Source organism: Pempheris klunzingeri, chromosome 15, assembly GCF_042242105.1.
Source record: "Pempheris klunzingeri isolate RE-2024b chromosome 15, fPemKlu1.hap1, whole genome shotgun sequence".
Classification (NCBI taxonomy): Eukaryota; Metazoa; Chordata; class Actinopteri; order Acropomatiformes; family Pempheridae; genus Pempheris; species Pempheris klunzingeri.
In genome coordinates this window covers 8,647,227-8,667,204 of record NC_092026.1, presented here as the reverse complement: position 1 = coordinate 8,667,204, position 19,978 = coordinate 8,647,227, and the positions used below count along the sequence as shown (strand labels likewise).

Below are 19,978 nucleotides of genomic sequence, written 5' to 3'. Positions count from 1 at the left end.
CTCCTCTCTCGTTGTGTGTGGAAATGCTTGTAGGCATCAGTCTGCACCATGACCCAATGACTCAAGTGTAATCCTGTGACTTTGAACCGCTTTCAAACTTTTATCGCTGCCAGTGTAAAACTATGTATAGGGTTGTGTTAGTGTATGGTTCTATATTTGGTAGGTGTTTAAATGTAGTATGCCTCAAAGGAGGACACTTTGCATGCATATACGAGACCTTTATCTCTTTTGTCTATGGTGAAATAGAAAAGGTTGCATGACAATTTTATCACATGATTCATCTATTTTTACCATTTTTTCTTTGTTGTAGAAGAGAAGTTTCAGAAACTGGTATAAAACAGGACCTAACTGATACATTGGCATGGCCGACATTGTCAGCCAGTTATAGGTTGTAGCTTGCTATTTATTTATTCATTTATTTATTTATTTATTTATTCGTTCGCTCGCTCGCTCACAGGCACAATGCACATTAATCAACGCCATTGCAAATCTGTCATTGTCTCACACAAAGTGTTTTGTCCCTGGGCCACATGTTGGATTAACCATTAAAACAATTACAGTTTAGATCCAATAACCTGACCTGCAGATCTTGGTCAGAGTTCTTTAGTATAGTTGGTAAAGCTTTACAAGTCAGTGATTTCTGACTGTTTAATAATGTTAATTTGGTACAACTCCAGCTAATTAAGTCCAGTTATTTTCTAGTTTAAACTAGAGAATCCTTCACCAATGTTCAGACTCTATTGGACACCCAATATTAAGACAAAAGTTGATCTAGAGAGCTGTTTTCTATTATACATATTACTGGAAGTGAGTGAAACATCCATGTAGTGCCATTTCTCATCATCATCACATCTTTTAAGCATGCATGCGAGCCATCTAGTGAAGCTAGCCGAAGGGACGCTGCTTTAGTTAATGTCTGTGAAAAAGACGGTTCCAGCTGGCTTTTCTCATTCCTTCATCATCTGCATGCTTCTCATTTGTTTGGTGAATTCACCGGTTAAATGGCTCGTGTCGTGTCAGACAGCAGCTGCATGCTTGAGGTGAGGTTTCAAAGTAGAACATTTTCCATCTCTTCAGCGTGGTGCAGGCGACAGTGGTAATCGATTCCAGTCCAAGGCCAAAGCCGTTTTTAAAAACATTAGCAGCAGCGTCTGAAGGGAGGCATGGAGTAGATTGTAACATATGACCGACTATCTTTCCCCTATGGCTCTTTTATGACATACTGTACCTGCCGACATTCTTTATGTGAGCGTTTCTGTTCACCACACACACAAAAACCTGCACATACATACACATATGGTGCCTAGAAATAAATGATGTGCTCAGGTGGGCAAAAAGGATCTTAAAAGTGAAGTGAGACAGTGTTGGGAAACTTCAGTATGTGAGAAGAAGGAAGTCTGGCAAATTGAGTATGCATCCATTTAAAAAAAAAAAAAACAAGAAGTATTTTCCTTCACTGAGACAAACTTAAAATGACGCACGGCTCACACACACTGGGATTCTCTCTCTGTTTCTTATTTATGTGCAAATACACTGATGTTTCAACATTTCCACCCTAAATGATCAAAAGAGCCAGTTAGGTGTGATAAGAAGACTTCCATCTGGCTCTCACAAAAGGCGCCAGCTGAGAGCAATAGCCTGCTTCACCAATATGAGATGCATTGTTCTGATAAAAGAGACTCTTGAATACAGACTACACAGGCTCATCTGTGAGATGCTTTTTTCTAACTCCCTCTGAACATTCTTCCATCCACACCAACAGCGGCATAAACATGCTAAAACCCACAAAAAATGCGCTTAAAATTATTGTCAGGATACATGAATGCTTCTGATATAATTGCTTTTCAGTCTCTAAAAAACAGCAGTCCCCAGACTTGCATTATAATTCATCTTTGCAGGTTTAGTAAGCTTGATTCAGCTGATAGTGACCAAATTTAGTACACTCAAATAGCCACATTAAAAGCAAACTTCATCTCTGCACTGTTCCATCTGAGTGTGCTTGAAGGATCCGCATCAGTTTTTCCTCTGTGCGGCTTTTATTTCAGAGCGTCCTTCTTCTTTCTTCCCCACTCAACGGGGAGAGGATTACAGCTGCATCATTCAAACAATGTCTCTACTGAAATCCATCTATCAACTCTCTCCCTGAGCAATATTTCTGTATTCCTCCCAAGTGGAAAGATCAAATATTTGGCATTGCTCAGTGAAATACATTCAAATGTTCTTATCCACTTCCATAATCCCTGGAAGAGTATCTTTTTTTCCTTCTAAAGCCAATTATTTGAAATCAGATCAGAGGCATTTATTTACCATTTACAGGGGATAAGCTGATAATAGTGGGACACCTCACACATGCACAGACACACACACACACACACACACACACATGAACAGATGTTTGTTAATATTGGCTCACTAACAACTACAGTATGTGCTTTGAGAACACATTTTATACAACCATTGCTGATTGCTTTTCCCCTCGAAATGTACTCTAACCAACTCTTTCGTTCTCTCTTCCTCTCCCTCCTCTACAGGTGTGAGTGGACGGGAGTGGTGAGGTTTTTTCCCAGCATGCCACTGGCACAGCACCATCACAGGGCCACTGTGCCCACACCAGGACTGATCCTGGCTTTGGCTCTGTTTATTGCTCTACAGGTAAAATTTGTTCCAACAGAATAGTTCTGACCATTTTTTACTGAGTAGAGCTGCCCAAGGCTTTTTTTTCACATTCATTATTTATTTCCAATCTACTATTTTTGGCAGCCATGTTAATCACTTGACTTTGGGCTAAAATCCACTCAATTTCTACCCTGGCCCGTTCGAGCATCAAAGCGAAGTGTTGATGGAGACAACCTGCATGTTTTCTGCATGTTTTTTATATTTTATAATATTTCTTTTCCTGTACATTTATCATACAAAGTAGAACTTAGTGTGTCACAACTGACTGTTGACGAGGGCCCTCTGGCCATTACACTGAGCTAAAAGACTGAGATGAAATCTACATGCACCAGGCAATAAGTCACCGTCCTCTCTAGTTGATGCATCGAAGACAATATAGAAATATAGAACTAACAGTGTTCTTGTTTTGTAAAGTAGAGCTAGACTTAGTGAAAGTTCAAACTGGTATTTTGATCTGACACAAAATGAAATTATTTGGCTTATTATGATGAGGACTAACACAGGGCTTAATGTTGCCGCCTCTGTGCCTGAACAGGCATGGCACATTGTTAAATTCACATAATACTTAATTGAATAGTACACATTTCCTCCTGGACAACTTTTCAGGCTCACAAATCTTTCTTGCTTTTTAATCCCTGCTAACAGATGTGTTCAATCTAACCCCAGCTTGGGTAGCACAGTTGGCTGAGTAAACTTCCACAAATTAAAAAGTGAGACAGAGCTGCTAATGTTGCCAAAACTCTAATAACATCCAGGATCAGATGCCACTAGTTGAAGGAATACAACACAGTGTAGAAATGAACACAGCTTTTTTAATGCAACCTTTAATATCACAAGCTCATGTTTGGTTACTACTGCAGATAGAAAGCTACTTAATTGGACATGCAAACATTTGCAGTTTACATTTAATAACATAAATGCAATGTATAATCTATTCCCTTTACTCTTGTTTTGGTTTTGGAAAGGCAAGAAAAGAAACAAACCTCTAAGCTCTCACCACAGCATCTTGATGGATCTGCTGTGTCTAGTTGTATTCAGGAAATGGGTCATATGAATGGTCACTTGCACCCAGATATTGCCAGTAATTATATACTAATAACTCTTTCTTAATTTTTAACACACTTAGAAAAATATTCAACAAGTTGTGAGCACAGTACTCAGTCAAACCAGGGTGTCTGGTTATATTTTCTGCTTATTATTCTTTTCCCTTTAATGTTGCTTTCTCTAATGTTAGAAATTGTTTGTGCTCTCTGCCAGACAAAAAGAAAGAACAATTTGAAAATAATGATCTGTCACCACATTTTGTGCAAATGACCGTAATTTTTATCGTGAAAATTGTTTCTGTCTGTGGTGCAGCTTGTGAGAAAATCCTTCATATACAGTATATTAGTGTCATCTTGTTCCCCTGGGTTCTTTTCTTAGTGTTCACTCCATCATTCTGTAAACACAAGCTATAAAAGGACAAAAACAACTAGAAACCCCTGAGCCCAAACCACGTGCAGTGTTTTTGTTTCATATTGTGTCTCTCTCCAGGGTGCCGCTCATGCTGCTCCATCAGGAGACAACAAGCTGGTTCATACCACCAGAGTGAGGAGACAGACCCCAGGGGAGGACCAGGCCACCTCTGATTTGTCCGGCAACCAGACCCTGAGGGAGCAACCTGTGGTCTTTAACCACGTCTACAACATCAATGTACCCTTGGAGTCTCTGTGCTCTGTCGACCTGGACGCCTCCGCACCACCTGACCCAGGTGATGGTGAGGTCGTCTGATCGATCGAGTGTTTGGGTTTAAACTCACTTCAGACGTCTTATCTGCAGTCCTGGAGGCACATTTTGTTCACATAGAGACACACAAATACACTGTACTTAGACCTTTTTTTTGATTGACAGGTTCTCATGCTGAGTTGGGGTCCAGACCTCCCATGGAGGCTCCAGTGGATCCAAATGGACCAACAGAATACACTGAGCAGACACTGGATGCTGACAGCCAGGTAGATGTTTTTAGGGAATATTTCATTTTTGTTTAATTGCCCCACTGTTAACCAAATTGTTGCTTTTCAGGTAACATTCACTCACCGCATCAACATCCCAAAAGCTGCATGTGGTTGTCCGGCAACAACCACGATCCAGCAGCTTGCCACCAGGGTGGAGATGCTGGAGAGAGAAGTTTCCCTGCTCAGAGCTCAGTGTGGATCTGGATGCTGTGGCGAGAGCTCAGCCATGGGTGAGTGCTGTTTAACAATGTAACCAAATAAAGCTGGAGGATGTTTTTTGTTTAAACAAGCTGTTTTGCCTGAAGTATTTTCACAAAAAAAACCTCTGGTCAACCACTCATCAGCCATTAGGCTTTTGAAAGCAAAGATATAAAGAACTGCAAGAGAAAAACATTCAAAAGAGGCTGTTTCATATGTGGCAAAAGGAAAAAAACAGGTACTATAGGTAAAACAGGCAGAAAAAACTGTTTATTACATGAATGAAGAGGAGACAGACGGCAGCAGAATATTGATGCTGGAGGGCAACTTTTTCTTCTGCTGCACAGTCTCGGTCTAAAAGGTGTAGAGAAACCTTTGCTACTGGTAAAAATTTTGTTCACTATTCAGGAGATGCTGCCATTATAATATGAGGGGATAGAGTTATAGGATATATTATGGTTAAAGGATCTGCTCCATTGACACCATCACCCCATTCAAATATTTTGTGAAAACGCTTCATCTCTACGGTGAGAATATGATTATCTCCAGCAGACATGATCTGAATCAGAATGAGGATGAAATGCTTGGCTGAAGAAGACGATGGCTAGATGGAAGTGCACAAAATGAGGCACTTTTTCAATGATGTCTTGACTGCTGTTCCTCCCATCAAGGCTGTTGAGGCATGTGAACTAAGGCTGAAAGTTTTTTCATGTTTTTAAAATGATGACTTCTTAAGAATATGTCACTCTTTTCTCAGAATTCCCTCTGTTACTTGGTATTAGATTAGATTATGTGGTGATATGTTCATTAGAACATAAATAATCTTAAAAGCATCCAGAGTCATCTGACTGGAGTAGAGTCAGAGTAGTTATATGGAAGTATTTTGATCATCTTTACAGTGCTGACCTTGGGCAATTACTCTGATTCAAGATGAAGGTCTGATTAAACCACTTGCTGAACTATATATTGCTTTGTTCATCTAATTGCTGTTATAACGCCAATTTTAATTGGGACTACAAACACTACAATCACTGGTGTGGTAGTGTTAATGGGGTTCGGAGAGGCTTGTCTTTACACGCACACAGTCACAGAACTACACCAATGCTAAAAATACCAGCATCATCAGGAAGTCCAAGAAATAGCTGGATCTCAGTTCCTGGTACTCACTCCTAATGTGAATGTAAAGAGGATTGGATGTGTTAATTTGTGAGTTGCTTGTAAAATAAAACAATCGCTTTAAGTTTTATTGTGTGTGCTATTCTGTGTTTGAATCAAGCAGCACGTTGTCACATAATACTGTATATAATACATATACCTTTTTCCCAGGTCATTTGGACTTTGTCCCAGGCTGCAGTGGCCATGGCAGCTTCAGCTTTGACCTGTGTGGCTGCATCTGTGAGGAAGGTTGGACCGGCAAAAACTGCTCCGAGCCTCGCTGCCCGGACGACTGCTCTGGCCAGGGGGTTTGCGTGGAAGGGGAGTGTGTGTGTGACCGTGACTTTGGAGGCGAAAACTGTTCAGAGCCTCGGTGTCCTTCAGACTGCTCGGGCCGTGGGTTGTGCATCGATGGGGAGTGTGTGTGCGAAGAGTCCTTCACTGGTGAGGACTGCATGGTCGGAAGGTGTCTCAATGACTGCTCGGACCAGGGGGTGTGTGTCAATGGGACGTGCCAGTGCCGGCCCGGGTATGTGGGAGAGGACTGCTCGCTGGTCTACTGCGCCAACAACTGCAGCAAGAAGGGAGTCTGCAAGGATGGGTTCTGTTCCTGCCAAGATGGCTTTGCTGGAGATGACTGCAACTCTGGTAGGCTATTACATTTTATCCTTTACACCAGTTTGATCCTCTTGACTGTTGTCAAGTATAAAAAGTAGTTTGTCTGACATTTGTGGTCAGTTCCCAGAAGCATGAACTCTGGGCAAGGAAGTTGTCCTCCTTTAACACCTGCTGTCAGTGTGACCAGGATCAAGTAACTCATAGCAGAAATCCAACCTAAACATATTTCAGAACAACACTCAGTGACCCTTAGACAATTCACACTGAATTCTTGAGCAAAAGCAGGTTTCTTTTGGAATTAGAGCTGCAACGTTAGATGGAGCGCATCCATTGCCGAGAGTGTTTCACTGTAATGTGGGCATTTTCTGTTCGTAAATTTCTGGCACTATCACTGAGGTTTATTTGGGTGCAAAAATTGAATGCATGCTTCAGATTATAGTCCAGTGAGTATCTTTAGAAATAGCATCTCGATGCCTCTTTAACTTGTTTACTTGCAGTGTGGGAGTAATTCTACAAAAATATGAAAGGACTAATCTTTGCCACTTAAAAAAAACCCAAGAAACAGTATGATAATTTCCCTTAAGCTACTCTTAAAGACAGAACATCTAGCTGTGGATGCTTTTACACTGTTAGATGTAGCCAATATGTGACACTCAAGGGCAGCAAGGGAGTGTATTTTAATAGAGGTGAGATGTAAAACTCTTATACATTTTTGTTAACAACATCAGTCAAACAAATTTCAAATTTCTTAAATCTAAAGGGGCACCTTTGGGCTCAGGCATTCAAAGTCATTCAGGTGATTCAAATAGTCCATAAAATAAACATAAAGATTTTAGAATGATGTAAAACAGACAAAAGCAAAAAACACCATATGTTTGGCCATGATATATAACTGGATCAAAGTTGTTGGGGATTCATTTTTGAAGATTGATTAGTTGATTAAGCAACTGATCCTTCACCACTAGATAAAGAATGCAACAGAAAACTTCTAACTTTTAGCTTACTGAGGATTTGCAGACAGATAAAGGCTACAGCAGGGGATGCCATTTATCAGCACTCCTTTAACAAGAATAAAGGAAGTAATTAATTAAACCACCTAGTATAGTGTTTAGATAGAAGATAAACCTCCATACCCACCATGCTCCATGACACGTGTAGATAATCTGATTGGTTGTATGGATTTACAAATGTAAAGCTTTCTCTCACTGCTGTGTCTATTAGCTCTTAACCCCATCATTTTAGTATACGTGCAGCCCTGGAAAATAAACCCCTGTGTGCTTCCAGTGCAGGTGGCGGCACGCGTGACTTGTTGGACAGCAGAAGGTGTAACAGCATTCATTTGTCAAAAGTCACATTCATCCAGGGAGAGAACTGTCACATTAACTGCAGCTGAGACAGTTTTCTGAGTCGTGCTTGCCTTTGTTCAAACCCAGCTCTCCACGCTGAAATATCAGATCCTGCTCTGCCATTTTAGGCAGCTGTCAACAAAGTGAAGGATGAGGACAGACAGGAGAGAGAGCAACAGAAAGACAGGGATGGCAAATCATATTACTAAGGCTGATTCCGCCTTGCTGTCCTCCCATTTAATATCTATACCAAGTAAGGAAGTCCGAATTGCTTATTTCTTTGCAATTAGAGGCTAAAATAGCCATTGCTTGTAGGGGATAGTTTGCTGAATACAAAACGAAGCAGTTCAATTACCAGAGACCTGTAGGGTGACAGGCTTAAGCGCTTCACGTTATCAAAAGCTGAAGAAAGCGGGATGTATTTTTTTTCTTCAATTATGGCGGCCTGTATTCTTCTCACCATGAGAAATAATGGAGGCTGTTGAATTTAAATGGAATGTTTCAGGCGTGGGGTAGGACATAGTGCATTTTTATGGGAAGATTTATTCGCCCACAAAGCAGAGATCAACTTTTGCTGAAGAGTGGCATTTCATCTTGACAGCAGAGGAATTCCATGATCATTTTGGTGAGTCCTGATGCGACAGTGGGGAAGTAGCGGTGACATTCTCACATTGTTGACATCCTCTGAGTGCGGCAGCGGTGACAACTGACATTTACTTTTCTCACATAGTTGTGGATCTCAGCGCTGCTCTTATGCAGGATCGGACCCTCATTTTATTGCCTTATTTTATTGCCCTGTTCTGCTATATTGCATCAGTCAAGTTGGACTGAACAGCAGGTCAGCCCATAGTAGCAATTTAGAAGCCTACTGTATAAAGTAGGTGCAGTTACAGTTGTCAGTTATATTGTTAAACATGTTAACTGCTTTAACTGTGATGTTAAAGGTCTTTCACACACATGTAACAATGCATCTTACCATACAAGTGAACTCAAACCAGAATTTAGTCCGACAGCCATACAGGCAAAGAACACACATTTCTCTGTGCCATTCATAGCGCCTTAAAGACACCTGCTGTTATCCTGGTTGTGGATGAAATTTTGTTGTAGCTTGCAGCAAAAGTCCTTCAATATTCAAAACCATTCTCCTGCACTGAATAGAAATTATTTTATTCTGTATGACAGATCATCTTTGATAATATGTATTTTGAAGCTGCCTTTTTTGCCAATTAAAAGAGTCGTGAATGTGGGTCTGATCATTTAGCAAAGGTCTACTGTGCCCCTCCTTTGTGGACTGAGCGTGGGATTACAAACCAAAGTTGCATTTCAGCATAGGAAACCCCACAGGCCTTTTTTTTTTTTTTTTTTTTAGCATAGTTTCAGTTAATTTACTTTACACCAGTAGTAAAACATCATAGCAATAACAGGTGGTGTGGATGGACTGGAAACTTTGTTGGATAGACTTTACAGTAGCTATGCACACAAGGGCACAATCATATCCAGCATGCTTGGAGTTGTTTATTCAAACTGTCCACTATTTACATGAATAGTTTGCTTAATTCAAGCAGGTAACACAAAGAGTAGAGGGGTTTGGCAGCAACGCTGATATCTGATATCTGATATCTGATATCCAACCTTAGAAATCCAGCAAGCAAAAATGTACTGATTAACTACAGTCTGGATTGACAGCCATGTTTAGTTTTTAGTTCTTAACTCATGAACACAGTATTACAAAAAGAGCACACAAAAAAGTACTTGTAATAAACTCTGATGAACACTTTATTTCCCATAGTCCATCAAGACTGCTCTACATGTTAGCTGGATATTCAGGCATATCTAACAATTCCTATACCTATAGTGTTTCTAGACTTATTGCAGTATTTGGTCACTGTATCAATAATTCTTTATCATTTTTATTGCTTCTCATCCTGTCGTATTTTTGTGCTTGCTGAATACTACTCTAAGTCACAGCAGTTGTCTGATTTCTCTTCTCATATTTTATTAAAAGCATTGCTCTTGACTCTACTGACTTCACATGAACAAGCTTGTGGCTGGACTGGTAAACCCAGAGCTATCAGAGATCAGTTTCTTTTTGATACCTGTTATGTAAGCTCACCAGTGTTCGGCCTCGTAAAACCAGGTAACCCAACCCGACTAACTTGAACTTGCTTTGTGATACAGGCCCAAGGTTAGTGTGTAACTAGGTTGTGTAAACCCCCCAAAATACAAAATACAACAGATTCAGAGTCTTTATCGTGGATCAGAGCAAGTATTATAATGTTTTAGCCTGAAGGTAAGCTAGTCCTCTGATGATGCATTGACCTCCGTTGTCAGCTGGAGTTTTACCTTTTAAGGTTTTAGTTCAGTAGAAACTGCCCTATCTGCTTATGATAGCATACTGATGAGACCTAATGAGACTTTAAGACTCCAGGCGAGATTCTTGACTAACCTTCAGCAAGTTGTCCTTTTCAAAGAAACCTTGAGAAAGTGTGAAATAATTTCACAATTTTTTCAGGAATTAAGACAGACAAAAATCTTCTGCATTTAAATTAGTTCACAAGTGATATAACCAGTGTAGATGTAACATCCCACATTATGTAGATAAACAGTTTAAAACAAAATAAAATTTTTCTTACACCAGGCGAGAAGCTCTTTTCAGATTTCCCTTCATATTTCTGCTGATTCTTTTTTTTAATTTTTTTTATGTATTCTACCTGGATGGGGATGTGATGTTTGATGTTTGTCATCCTAAGACCTTGTAGGCTGCTCAGGACCAAAATGTGCTTAAATTGAAATTAGAATAAGAGAGGAAAACAAGGAAATCAAGTTAGGGAATGAAAATTGCTGCTGAAGTTGGACACTGGCCCAATCACAAAGGTCAGAGAGTCTCTCGATACTGAACGACAATTTCAATAGTGTAAACAATACATTTGCATTTAAATTAACCACTCATTGATAACCTTTCACAATACTGTTGCAACAGCAATAACAAGATGAGATACTCAATGTGTTTCTATCTTTACTGTGTCTTTAGTAACATTTTCTTAAGGGCCCCCTTGAGATTTTGTCCTTCACTTGTTATGAGAGTTAATGTCTTTACCATGAAGCAGCTTGTCTGTTCAGGCTCCTGCATGACCTCATTCAATCACTCTTCTTCTCTGCCATGGATTATAGCTCCTTTTGATTTCCTTCATATACGCGACGAGTCTAATTGATGAAATAAATCCAGCAAAGTGAATGCTGCACAAGTTGTCCCCTGTGCAGGTTCACTTTTTCGAAATAAGCAAACTACTGTGCAGCAGGCGCCCATCTGTCGTGTGTGTGAGGATGGAGCTGAAACGGCTACTAGAGTGTCCAAATGCTCCCAGAGGAGGACTCACTGCTGTGCTGTAGAGTCCTGTATCACAGGATGTAGAGATGATGAAGAGGTGAAAGTTGTTTATCACACCATCACGCTGACTGCTCCTCTCTCTGTCTCTCCTTCTCTGTTTCATCCTCATTCTTTCTCATTTGACAGTCTTTCTGTGTTAGTCATTTACTCTCCCGGAGCATATCTTGTCTAGTCTTTTTCTCTCCCGCTCTCCTCTTCTGTTGTCTTTCTGTCTGTGAATTTGTCTCGTTGTTTCTCCAACTCCAAACTGTTTGTACCCTCTGTCTTGTCTTCTCATCCTGTATGTCCTTCACCTGTCTCCCTTCCTCCTCCTTGTTGTTTTTGGCAGCGGGAGCTGTAAACAGTCTTGTTTATGCGTCCACATTTACATTCAACAGCAGCTCTCAGGCTTATGGCTGGACTATCTCCACTTCAGCCTGAATGAATGACACTGCTTCTGCCTCTTGTGTTAGCACTCAGCCTCTTGTTGCCACAAACATGCGGTCCTTTTACTGACTGGTATGCACATACACAATACGGTTTAGCCTGTTGTTTGGCTTTAACGATTACAGATGCAGAGATTGTCTGGTGGACAAGTGGACATGTTTCCACCATCTCATAGTACATACTCTCATATCGCCCAACCCGACCTTCATTGACCCCTGGATGGCTGGATTCTATTGTTGAATAGATTTGATGGTAGACACTTGGACTACTGCATAAATGTTATCTTTACATCAAGGACCACAATGAAAAGAAATCTTGGACTTTATTGTTTTGGTGTGTGCTTGACATTTTACAGATATGTAGGACCAGGGGTCCTCTCTCTTATTGTGTCAATTAATCTAAACTAAACTAAGATAAACTAAACTACATGAAACTGAAGTTCGGTTTGAGTCTGAGATGTATTCAGTAGGTTGTTTAGGGTCTTTTGTTCTATATAAGTTTTTTGATAAATACATAATTGAACGTGTAGATTTCCAAATGTCCTAATTTAGCAAAATAACATTTTTAGTTGATACACCTATATTAAATTTCAGGACTTTGCCGGCTGACACATACATCCACAAGCCTTATCAGTCACTAGTTCTCTTGGGAAATTATCCTCTGTCTGTGTACTTTTCTTGGGTGAAGATATACCTTCTTTCTGTGTAGCTGCGTGTCGCACCTACAAGTTAATCTGATGAGACAGACTCTGCTTCAAGTTTTCTTCCAACTGCTCTCTGTAAGAGATACTGAGATTATGAATTATGGGTATGAGAAAACCTTTACATATTTACATACATAGATTACATGCATATTGGCATGTCAGTTGGGGGGTCACTTATTTTAGAGAACAGAGTTTGATAAGACTTACATTTTCTTGTTGCTTTTTGTCTTACTAATGTTTGGTATTTGTATGGTTTTTGTGTTTTGGTTGTTAATCACTGGCAGGTTCCTGGCTTCTGTATAATAAGAGTCACACCCACAAATATCTCAACGGAAGAAAGCCCAGGGCTGAAACACATTTCCTTTTGCTCCTGTGCATTATTTAAAGTATTATTGACTTATTTGCGAGTGCTGATGACTTCACTTGCTATTTTGTGACTTTTGGGTTGGCACCAATTATACTCTAAAGACATTTGAGTTGAGCACGCCAGGTCTTCTAGGATGAAAAACCCTTTGCCATACAAATGAGAGCTGTAGATTTGTCCAGCTTTCCCGCTAAGGAATGATCTGGCTTGCTGCAATCTTGTGACACTAGCAATATACAAGGAAATTACTCTAAAGGATACTGTTTGAACTATTTACTTATCATTTTAAGACCAAACATGCTGACCCAAAAAACTAAATGAAAATAGCAATTGTTTAAACATAACTGTGAAAATTGTGTGCGTGTGTGTTTTTTGTCTCCAAAGTGGCACCAGCCATGAACCTGAAGGTACGAGGTGTGACTGATCGCACTATTGACCTGGACTGGGAGGGGTCAGTTGTGCTGACAGATTTCTTAGTTACTTACACACCAAGCAGCCCTGGAGGTAAGTACAGAGCTGTACTCGCCTTTCACAGCAAAGAAGGTTGTTATAAAAGTTTCAGTTGATTCAAAATGACTTGAAAGCATACAAATGCTCTTTGCATTCATGTATCAGTGTATCTTTTTACCTGTCTGTCTGTCAGGTGTACAACTAGAGATAAGGATTCCCGGCAATATCACCACCTGCACTATCTCAGGCCTGGAAGCAGGCAGAGAGTACAACATCAACGTGTTCGCTGTCATTAACAACAGTATCAGCGTCCCTGCCAGCATTACTGTTTCGACCTGTAAGTGCAGTCCTCTGGGTTGTTTTGACAAAATGTCCTAATGGGATCCTAAAGGAAATAACAATAATGCCATGTTTACTTCACGATGAACTGAAGTAGAGCACCTCAAGCCAGCATCTCACGATATGTTCTCTGTGCTGTATGTGCATTTTCATAAGGGCCGAGCCATTCATACGATGTCACACACACAGTAGGTGTCAATGCCAGGTCATGTGACCTGACAGAATTGTCCACTTTATCTCAGCTGACTACAAGCTGCATGTTGCCATTAGTTCAGTCTCAGCTTGTGGAATCCTCCATTTCACAGATAAGTGAATTTAATTTCAGTGATTGCAGAATTCAAAGTAATAAGGTCACTTTAGGGCAATTCAGCTTGATGCAACCATTTTTCAGTGATAATAAGATTTGTTGGGTTGTCTTTGCTAAACTTAATTATGAAATGTTCTATCTAACCATCTGGAAAGATTCATGAGACCACAGCCGCCTGTGAGGAAAGTAATTTCAGCATTTTGTAAAATAAAACTGTGAGTTGGGATTATTAGTTCAGCAACTAATCTTGCAAGGGTTAATATATAAGTGTCATCAGTGAAATCATTGCATATCAAAGCATAAACAAAAAGTGTTTTCACTGTGTCGTATGAAACCTCTTTTGATCAGTAACAATGCTAACAATCATGTGCAATCATTAGTCTACTTTAGTGCAGCATTGCTCATGATCGAAGGAAAGAAAATTAATGAAGACAGAGACAACAGAACAGAAAAATAATTGTAAAGCAGAAAGGTTTAGCACTGGACACTGTCAGCATGAGAGGGAGTAATGATTTATGGGCTGTGAGGGTCACTGAAGAACAATAATATGTCTCTGGCTACCTCTTCAGATCTCTCCAATCCAGATGGTTTAGTCTTTAAATCCATCACAGAGACGTCAGTGGAGGTCCAGTGGAAACCCTTCTACTATTCCTTCGATGGATGGGAGATCAGCTTCATCCCAAAGGTAGAGTAAAGCCGTCCGAACACTCGGCGTATGTGTCCTCGTCCGTGAGTTCCAGTGTTAGACTGTACTACAGCATGCTGCAAGATAAGGTCCACACACTATCCTTGTGTGTGAGAAGAGCTGAAGGAAGAAAACTGACTTCTTTATGCTTTTAATGAATCATCAGTAAATGACAGACTAACCAACTCTACCACAGATGCAACGGTGTGGTTTTCATTTTTATTTTCTTATTCTCACCAATGCCAATCTCTAAATAACTTTGAATTTCTGTGCAGAAACAGGAAGTCGAATAACTTGATAGATTAAGGTTTTCTTGGGGGTTCGCTCAACTTGAAGCCCATACCAAATTAGACAAGCGGATTGTCTTAAGCTTATTGGCCATTAGGTGGATAAGCCATTAAACCCTTTTCCAGAATAACCCTTTGTAAAACTATAGGAAGGCCAGGTTCAAAGCCAGAAAGCGAAAACATTTCTCTTTCTAATTCCCGCTGTAAACTCAGGTAGTCTCAGTACTCTAATCTCGTGCCTTCTCACAGTAATTGGTTTTTTCCTTTGAGGTGTTCTCAGGGGGGGATATCCTTTGGTCCTGCCAGACTTCAAGCCTTAAGTCTGATGTTAAGATGCTTTTATTGTGTTTATTTCAAGGCATTTTAAGGATAGAAAGTGTCTAAATGGAAAGCGCAGTGTGGTTCCTAATTTCATTGTTTTACTTTTAGGCCTCCCTTTTCTCTCTTACTATCAAATCAACCATGTCTCTCTTCTTCAAGTGCTTTCCATCCCCCCACCCTCTTCCCCTGATCTTGTTTTTACTTTCCCTGCACCACCTCTCGGTCAAGTTCTCCAACCCTTTGCTCTCTACCCCCGACGGTACCACCACCCCTTTTTCTCTCTCATTCACCTCTCTCTTCCTCCACCCCATTCTGCATGCGCTCTTCCCTCTATCTCGCCACGCTTTCCCTCCCTCACTTCAGCCACAGGGGAAATCATATTATGAGTTGGCAGACCCGCCCCCCTGTGGATTTAATCCAGCAATGGGGATTGTGATTTTTGACAATCTCGTAATGGAAGTAGGCATGAAAGCTTTGGCCTGTGCGAACAAACACACAACTCTGTAAAAGGGAACTAGAAAGAGAGGGGGAGGGAGGGGGAGGGAGAGGCAGGGTGATCTCCGAGACCTGTTAGAAACAGCCACAGTTCAGAATTCCAGTAAAATGCAATACTGCCAGTGTTTTGTTGCGATTGTAACAAAAACTGTAACAAAAAAAATTGGGCAATTGTACTTCACCATTTTGGGCTTTTCTTAATAAGTTGATAGAGACATGTCTGCCTCCTCACACACAATTATCATAGTTTTACCATATAGCATCAGTATCCTTGCCTTTTTTCCTCATTATCTGTTCTGGCAATGTCCTTATACAGTAATAATGTATGCAAAGATTGGGTATCCTTATATAAATGACAGCTGTGTAAAATTTGGTTTTAGCATGTGGTTGCTAAAAAAGGATAGAAAACGATGGAGACAGCTTCTCTGGAGAAAGTTTGTTGATGTTTAGCTAGTTGGCATATTTAGTTAGGTATTTACCGTCCCTCTCGCTCCCACTGGCCCCTTTCTCCCCTGTTCCACCTGTCCAGTGCACAAACATGAATGCCTCCTGTTGCTGATTGGCTGGAATAGTGTTGTGTTGCTCGGTCCAGGCCATTTTGTTTGTTTCCCATTTACAGAACCGGGGCTGCATGCGAATACTAGATTTTTTTTTCCCAGCACATACACAGAACTGCTGTGAGAAGATATTCGCTGAATCTAAAGAATCGCAGACTCTACCTTTGACAACATTTAACAAGTTTTACACTCATTATTTAGGAGACAAAGTAGCCATAAAGAATCTACATTCATCAGTTGCTTTATTGCAGTAAAGTTATTGAGATATTAATCATTGCTGCCCATAAATTTTGCATCTAATATCATTACATTGCTTGCTATGAATAGTAAGAGAATTATTAAAAGCACTTTTTTAGAAGACATATAAAATTATATGCTGTCTTACATAAAACACTACTTCCTCTAATAAGTAATCAAGAAGCATGAATGGGCAATCAAACAATCCTGCATAATTGTCACTCTTTGGCTCAATAAAATAAAAGTATTAAAAATGCCATTCTTCATTCCTCATCCAAGCGACCTTGTCAGCAGAGAGAATGATGACTAATTACAAGCAGGCTGACACAGACGATGAGAGTGGGATACACTGTTATGGTGATTTATTTCGTATAATGTAGCATTGTCTTCATTTAGCGGTATTATTATTGAGATTGAACACCAATTGTTATCGGAACATTACCGTTGTGTGTTATTGCCCACCCTGATAATTTAGTTGAGGTGATTAACTGGATTACATCTCTAATTACAGTTTTAATTCAAGGGAGTTGCAAGCTGTTATATGTTCTGTTTTAATATGAGCTCTCATAGCACAGGCTTTTGGGAATCTTGGAGCAGCAGTAGGTGTAACATCTGTGTGTCAGCAGGAAGTGCATGTGCAACACTGGCTCTCGGAGAACAGCTGGGAATAGCAGGGGCTCCATATGGATGACTGACAGGCTTTTGGAAATGTACAGAGTGCTGCCTCCGCAGAATATGGCCTGAGAAATACCACTGTAGCACACATACCCATTTTTGCCAAGCAACACAGTTTGGGAATTTAATGTGCTAAAGCATCCAAAAGTTTACCAATCAGTCATAAGAAAAGGAAAGCGTAGAGTTCAGAAAATCTACTGCATAGAATTTTACTGCATGAGTCACTGTTTATGTGTCACTGGCGAGGATTGTCTTTTATCCCTTATATCCACTGAGGGAAGTTTAACCCACACAGAAGCTGACATTTTCCTCAAAATATGCAAACAGTGTGCAACAGACATGAGTCACTTTTCATCTCTTTACTTCTATCTCTGTTTTTCTATCAGGACAATGATGGCGGGATGACTGCACAGCTGCCCAGCACCATCACTTCCTTTGTGCAGACTGGTTTGAGACCGGGAGAGGAGTATACTGTTAACCTGGTGGCGCTCCGTGATCAGGGTCGAAGCCAGCCAGTCACTGCTACTGTCACAACATGTATGTATTAAGAGAAACTATACAGATAAACCCTGACATTAGGATATGATGTCATCAGTCATATAAATGAATACAATGACAATACATTCACCTCTCTGTCTAATAGTAAGTTCTGAGTTAGATTTCTTAAATTAGAATACCTATTTTCATAAAAGCCTTGGTTTTTCCTACAGTAGTCTATTGAAGCATATGAGTAAAAAGCAATAGACAGATCTAAAATACTCTCTACATATATCACTGTTATGGAATGTTGTGAATTTCCCTGAAAATCTATTTTCTCAATTAGCTTCATAGACTGAGCAATGGGCTCCCACTTCATCACAAACAGTTTTGCCAAAGTTGGCAAAGTTGAACACTTGGATATTTCACAAGACAGATTTGTCTGTTCTCTTGTCACTGGTTTGAAGTGGGTGTTGTTCAGTTGGAGAAAAGTGATGTAATGTACTTTGGTGCACCAATCAGGATTTAGCGATATTTTAATCAAAATGTGACAGCAGTTGTTAGGGTGTGTGTGTGTGTGTGTTGCCAGGCCACAGTCTATCAAACTTGATCACCCACACAGTCCTAATGCAACACATTTGCTTAGATTTCAAACATGTTAAATTCTTAATTAATTTTCAAAAGTAGAGTCAAAATACAAAGAAATATTCACGATTTGGAAGTTTTCAGGCCTGAGCAGGAAGCATAAAACCAACTAATCACATTTTTTTTTAAAAATATACGCATATACTATCGAACATAAAAAAGGTAATTTCATATTTATAATAAATGTGAGTAGCTCTGCAACTAACAATTCTTTTTCTAGATTAATCTGTCAGTTACACCTGGGGAGACAAGTTAAACTTGTTTGTTTTGTCCAATCAACAAAACCCAAAGCTCATCAGTTTACAATGATTTATATTACAGAGAAGCTGGGAGAAGCAAATGTTTCGTATTTAGGCAAAATTAAAGTCTGAAATAATTAAGCTGTTATAACTGTCAACAGTTGATTTTCTGTCAGCCAATAGATCAATTTATCATTTCAGTACCAAATGTAGCATAGCATTCCATGCAATTTCAAGAACTGCCACACATACACACACACACACATACACTCTAAATACCCTGCATAAGCAGTGAGTGTCACCTTGAAATATGTTTTGGTCTCCAACCATTTATGTCCCTGATGTAAACCTCACTGAGGTATTACCCCCACTCCTCACTGAGCTGACACTACTTGGACAGCTGTAATAGATCCAATTCAAATCTCGTCCATAACAATACAAACTCTGATGTCTGCAGTCAAAACACCATCAATTTCCTGTCAAGTCTTCGCTCGTTTCGTGGGTTGTAATTAAGTATCGATTAATAATTCATGGCCCTCATTAATTTTTCATGTCGGCCCACTGCAGGACACCTTATTGGATAAAGAAAGAGGAAAAGACAAATTTGAAGTCACTCAATTATTCATAACAAAGATTTATCTTTCCTGGGAGATGGAGGGAACAAGATGAGATGTTGGAGGGAAACCTAAAGAAGAAGATGGCTAATGTAGGGGCTGGTTCTTAGCAAATGCCTTCCTCAGGATCTTTTCTAGGAGGAAACCCAAGGGGCCAATTTCTAACACATTGAGGATCAGAGTTGACCTGCAATATTTCAAGCTTGAATACTTATTTAGATCTCAAAAGCTAAAACAAAGGCTTTGAAGGAGAGTATGTTCCTATGTTTTTCAGTGTGTGGAATGTGTCATTTATATTTATAAGTTCCCCCAGTGCAATCAATAGAGAATAATTATGTTATCACAGGAAAGTTTTGTGCCTTCACTTTAAAATAGTGTGTTGAACTATTTTTGTCGGTTCCTCAACATTAAATGATGTTTGTCACCTTTTTTGAACTTAATTGGATAATTATTCAAATTTATTGTCCTGAACTGCATAAATGTCATTTAAGTTGTCGCTTTGAACGTCATTTAACAGCAGTGGAAATTATGAAGAAAAGTGTTGATCAAAAGCACCTGAATTGCTGCTAAGGCACCAGATGTCACACCATAGCTTTTGTAGAAAGAAGTAATTAACAGGTTAATGAAATAAAATGCAAATTATCACATTCCCTAACAACCCCTTACCTTGTATGAAATTTCTTTGTATTCAGGTCACGGTGGCAGCAGGTTTAGCAAGGTAGTCTAGATGTCCCTTTCCCCTGCAAAGTTTTCCAGTTCCTCCTGTGGGATCCTGAGGTGTT

General features: G+C 39.9%; 1 protein-coding gene across 1 annotated transcript in view; it reads left to right on the top strand.

The window, feature by feature from the left end:
* Window positions 1-2,568: 2,568 nt before the first annotated feature.
* The window catches only part of tnr (tenascin R (restrictin, janusin)), a 60,423-nt gene continuing 43,013 nt past the window's right edge, over window positions 2,569-19,978 (top strand). Inside the window, exons 1-9 of the mRNA XM_070844647.1 lie at window positions 2,569-2,652; window positions 4,210-4,432; window positions 4,567-4,667; window positions 4,738-4,900; window positions 6,195-6,671; window positions 13,253-13,372; window positions 13,512-13,655; window positions 14,534-14,649; window positions 17,608-17,758. Of these exons, the coding sequence (XP_070700748.1) occupies window positions 2,569-2,652; window positions 4,210-4,432; window positions 4,567-4,667; window positions 4,738-4,900; window positions 6,195-6,671; window positions 13,253-13,372; window positions 13,512-13,655; window positions 14,534-14,649; window positions 17,608-17,758 (1,579 nt within the window). The remainder of the gene's footprint in view (window positions 2,653-4,209; window positions 4,433-4,566; window positions 4,668-4,737; window positions 4,901-6,194; window positions 6,672-13,252; window positions 13,373-13,511; window positions 13,656-14,533; window positions 14,650-17,607; window positions 17,759-19,978) is intronic.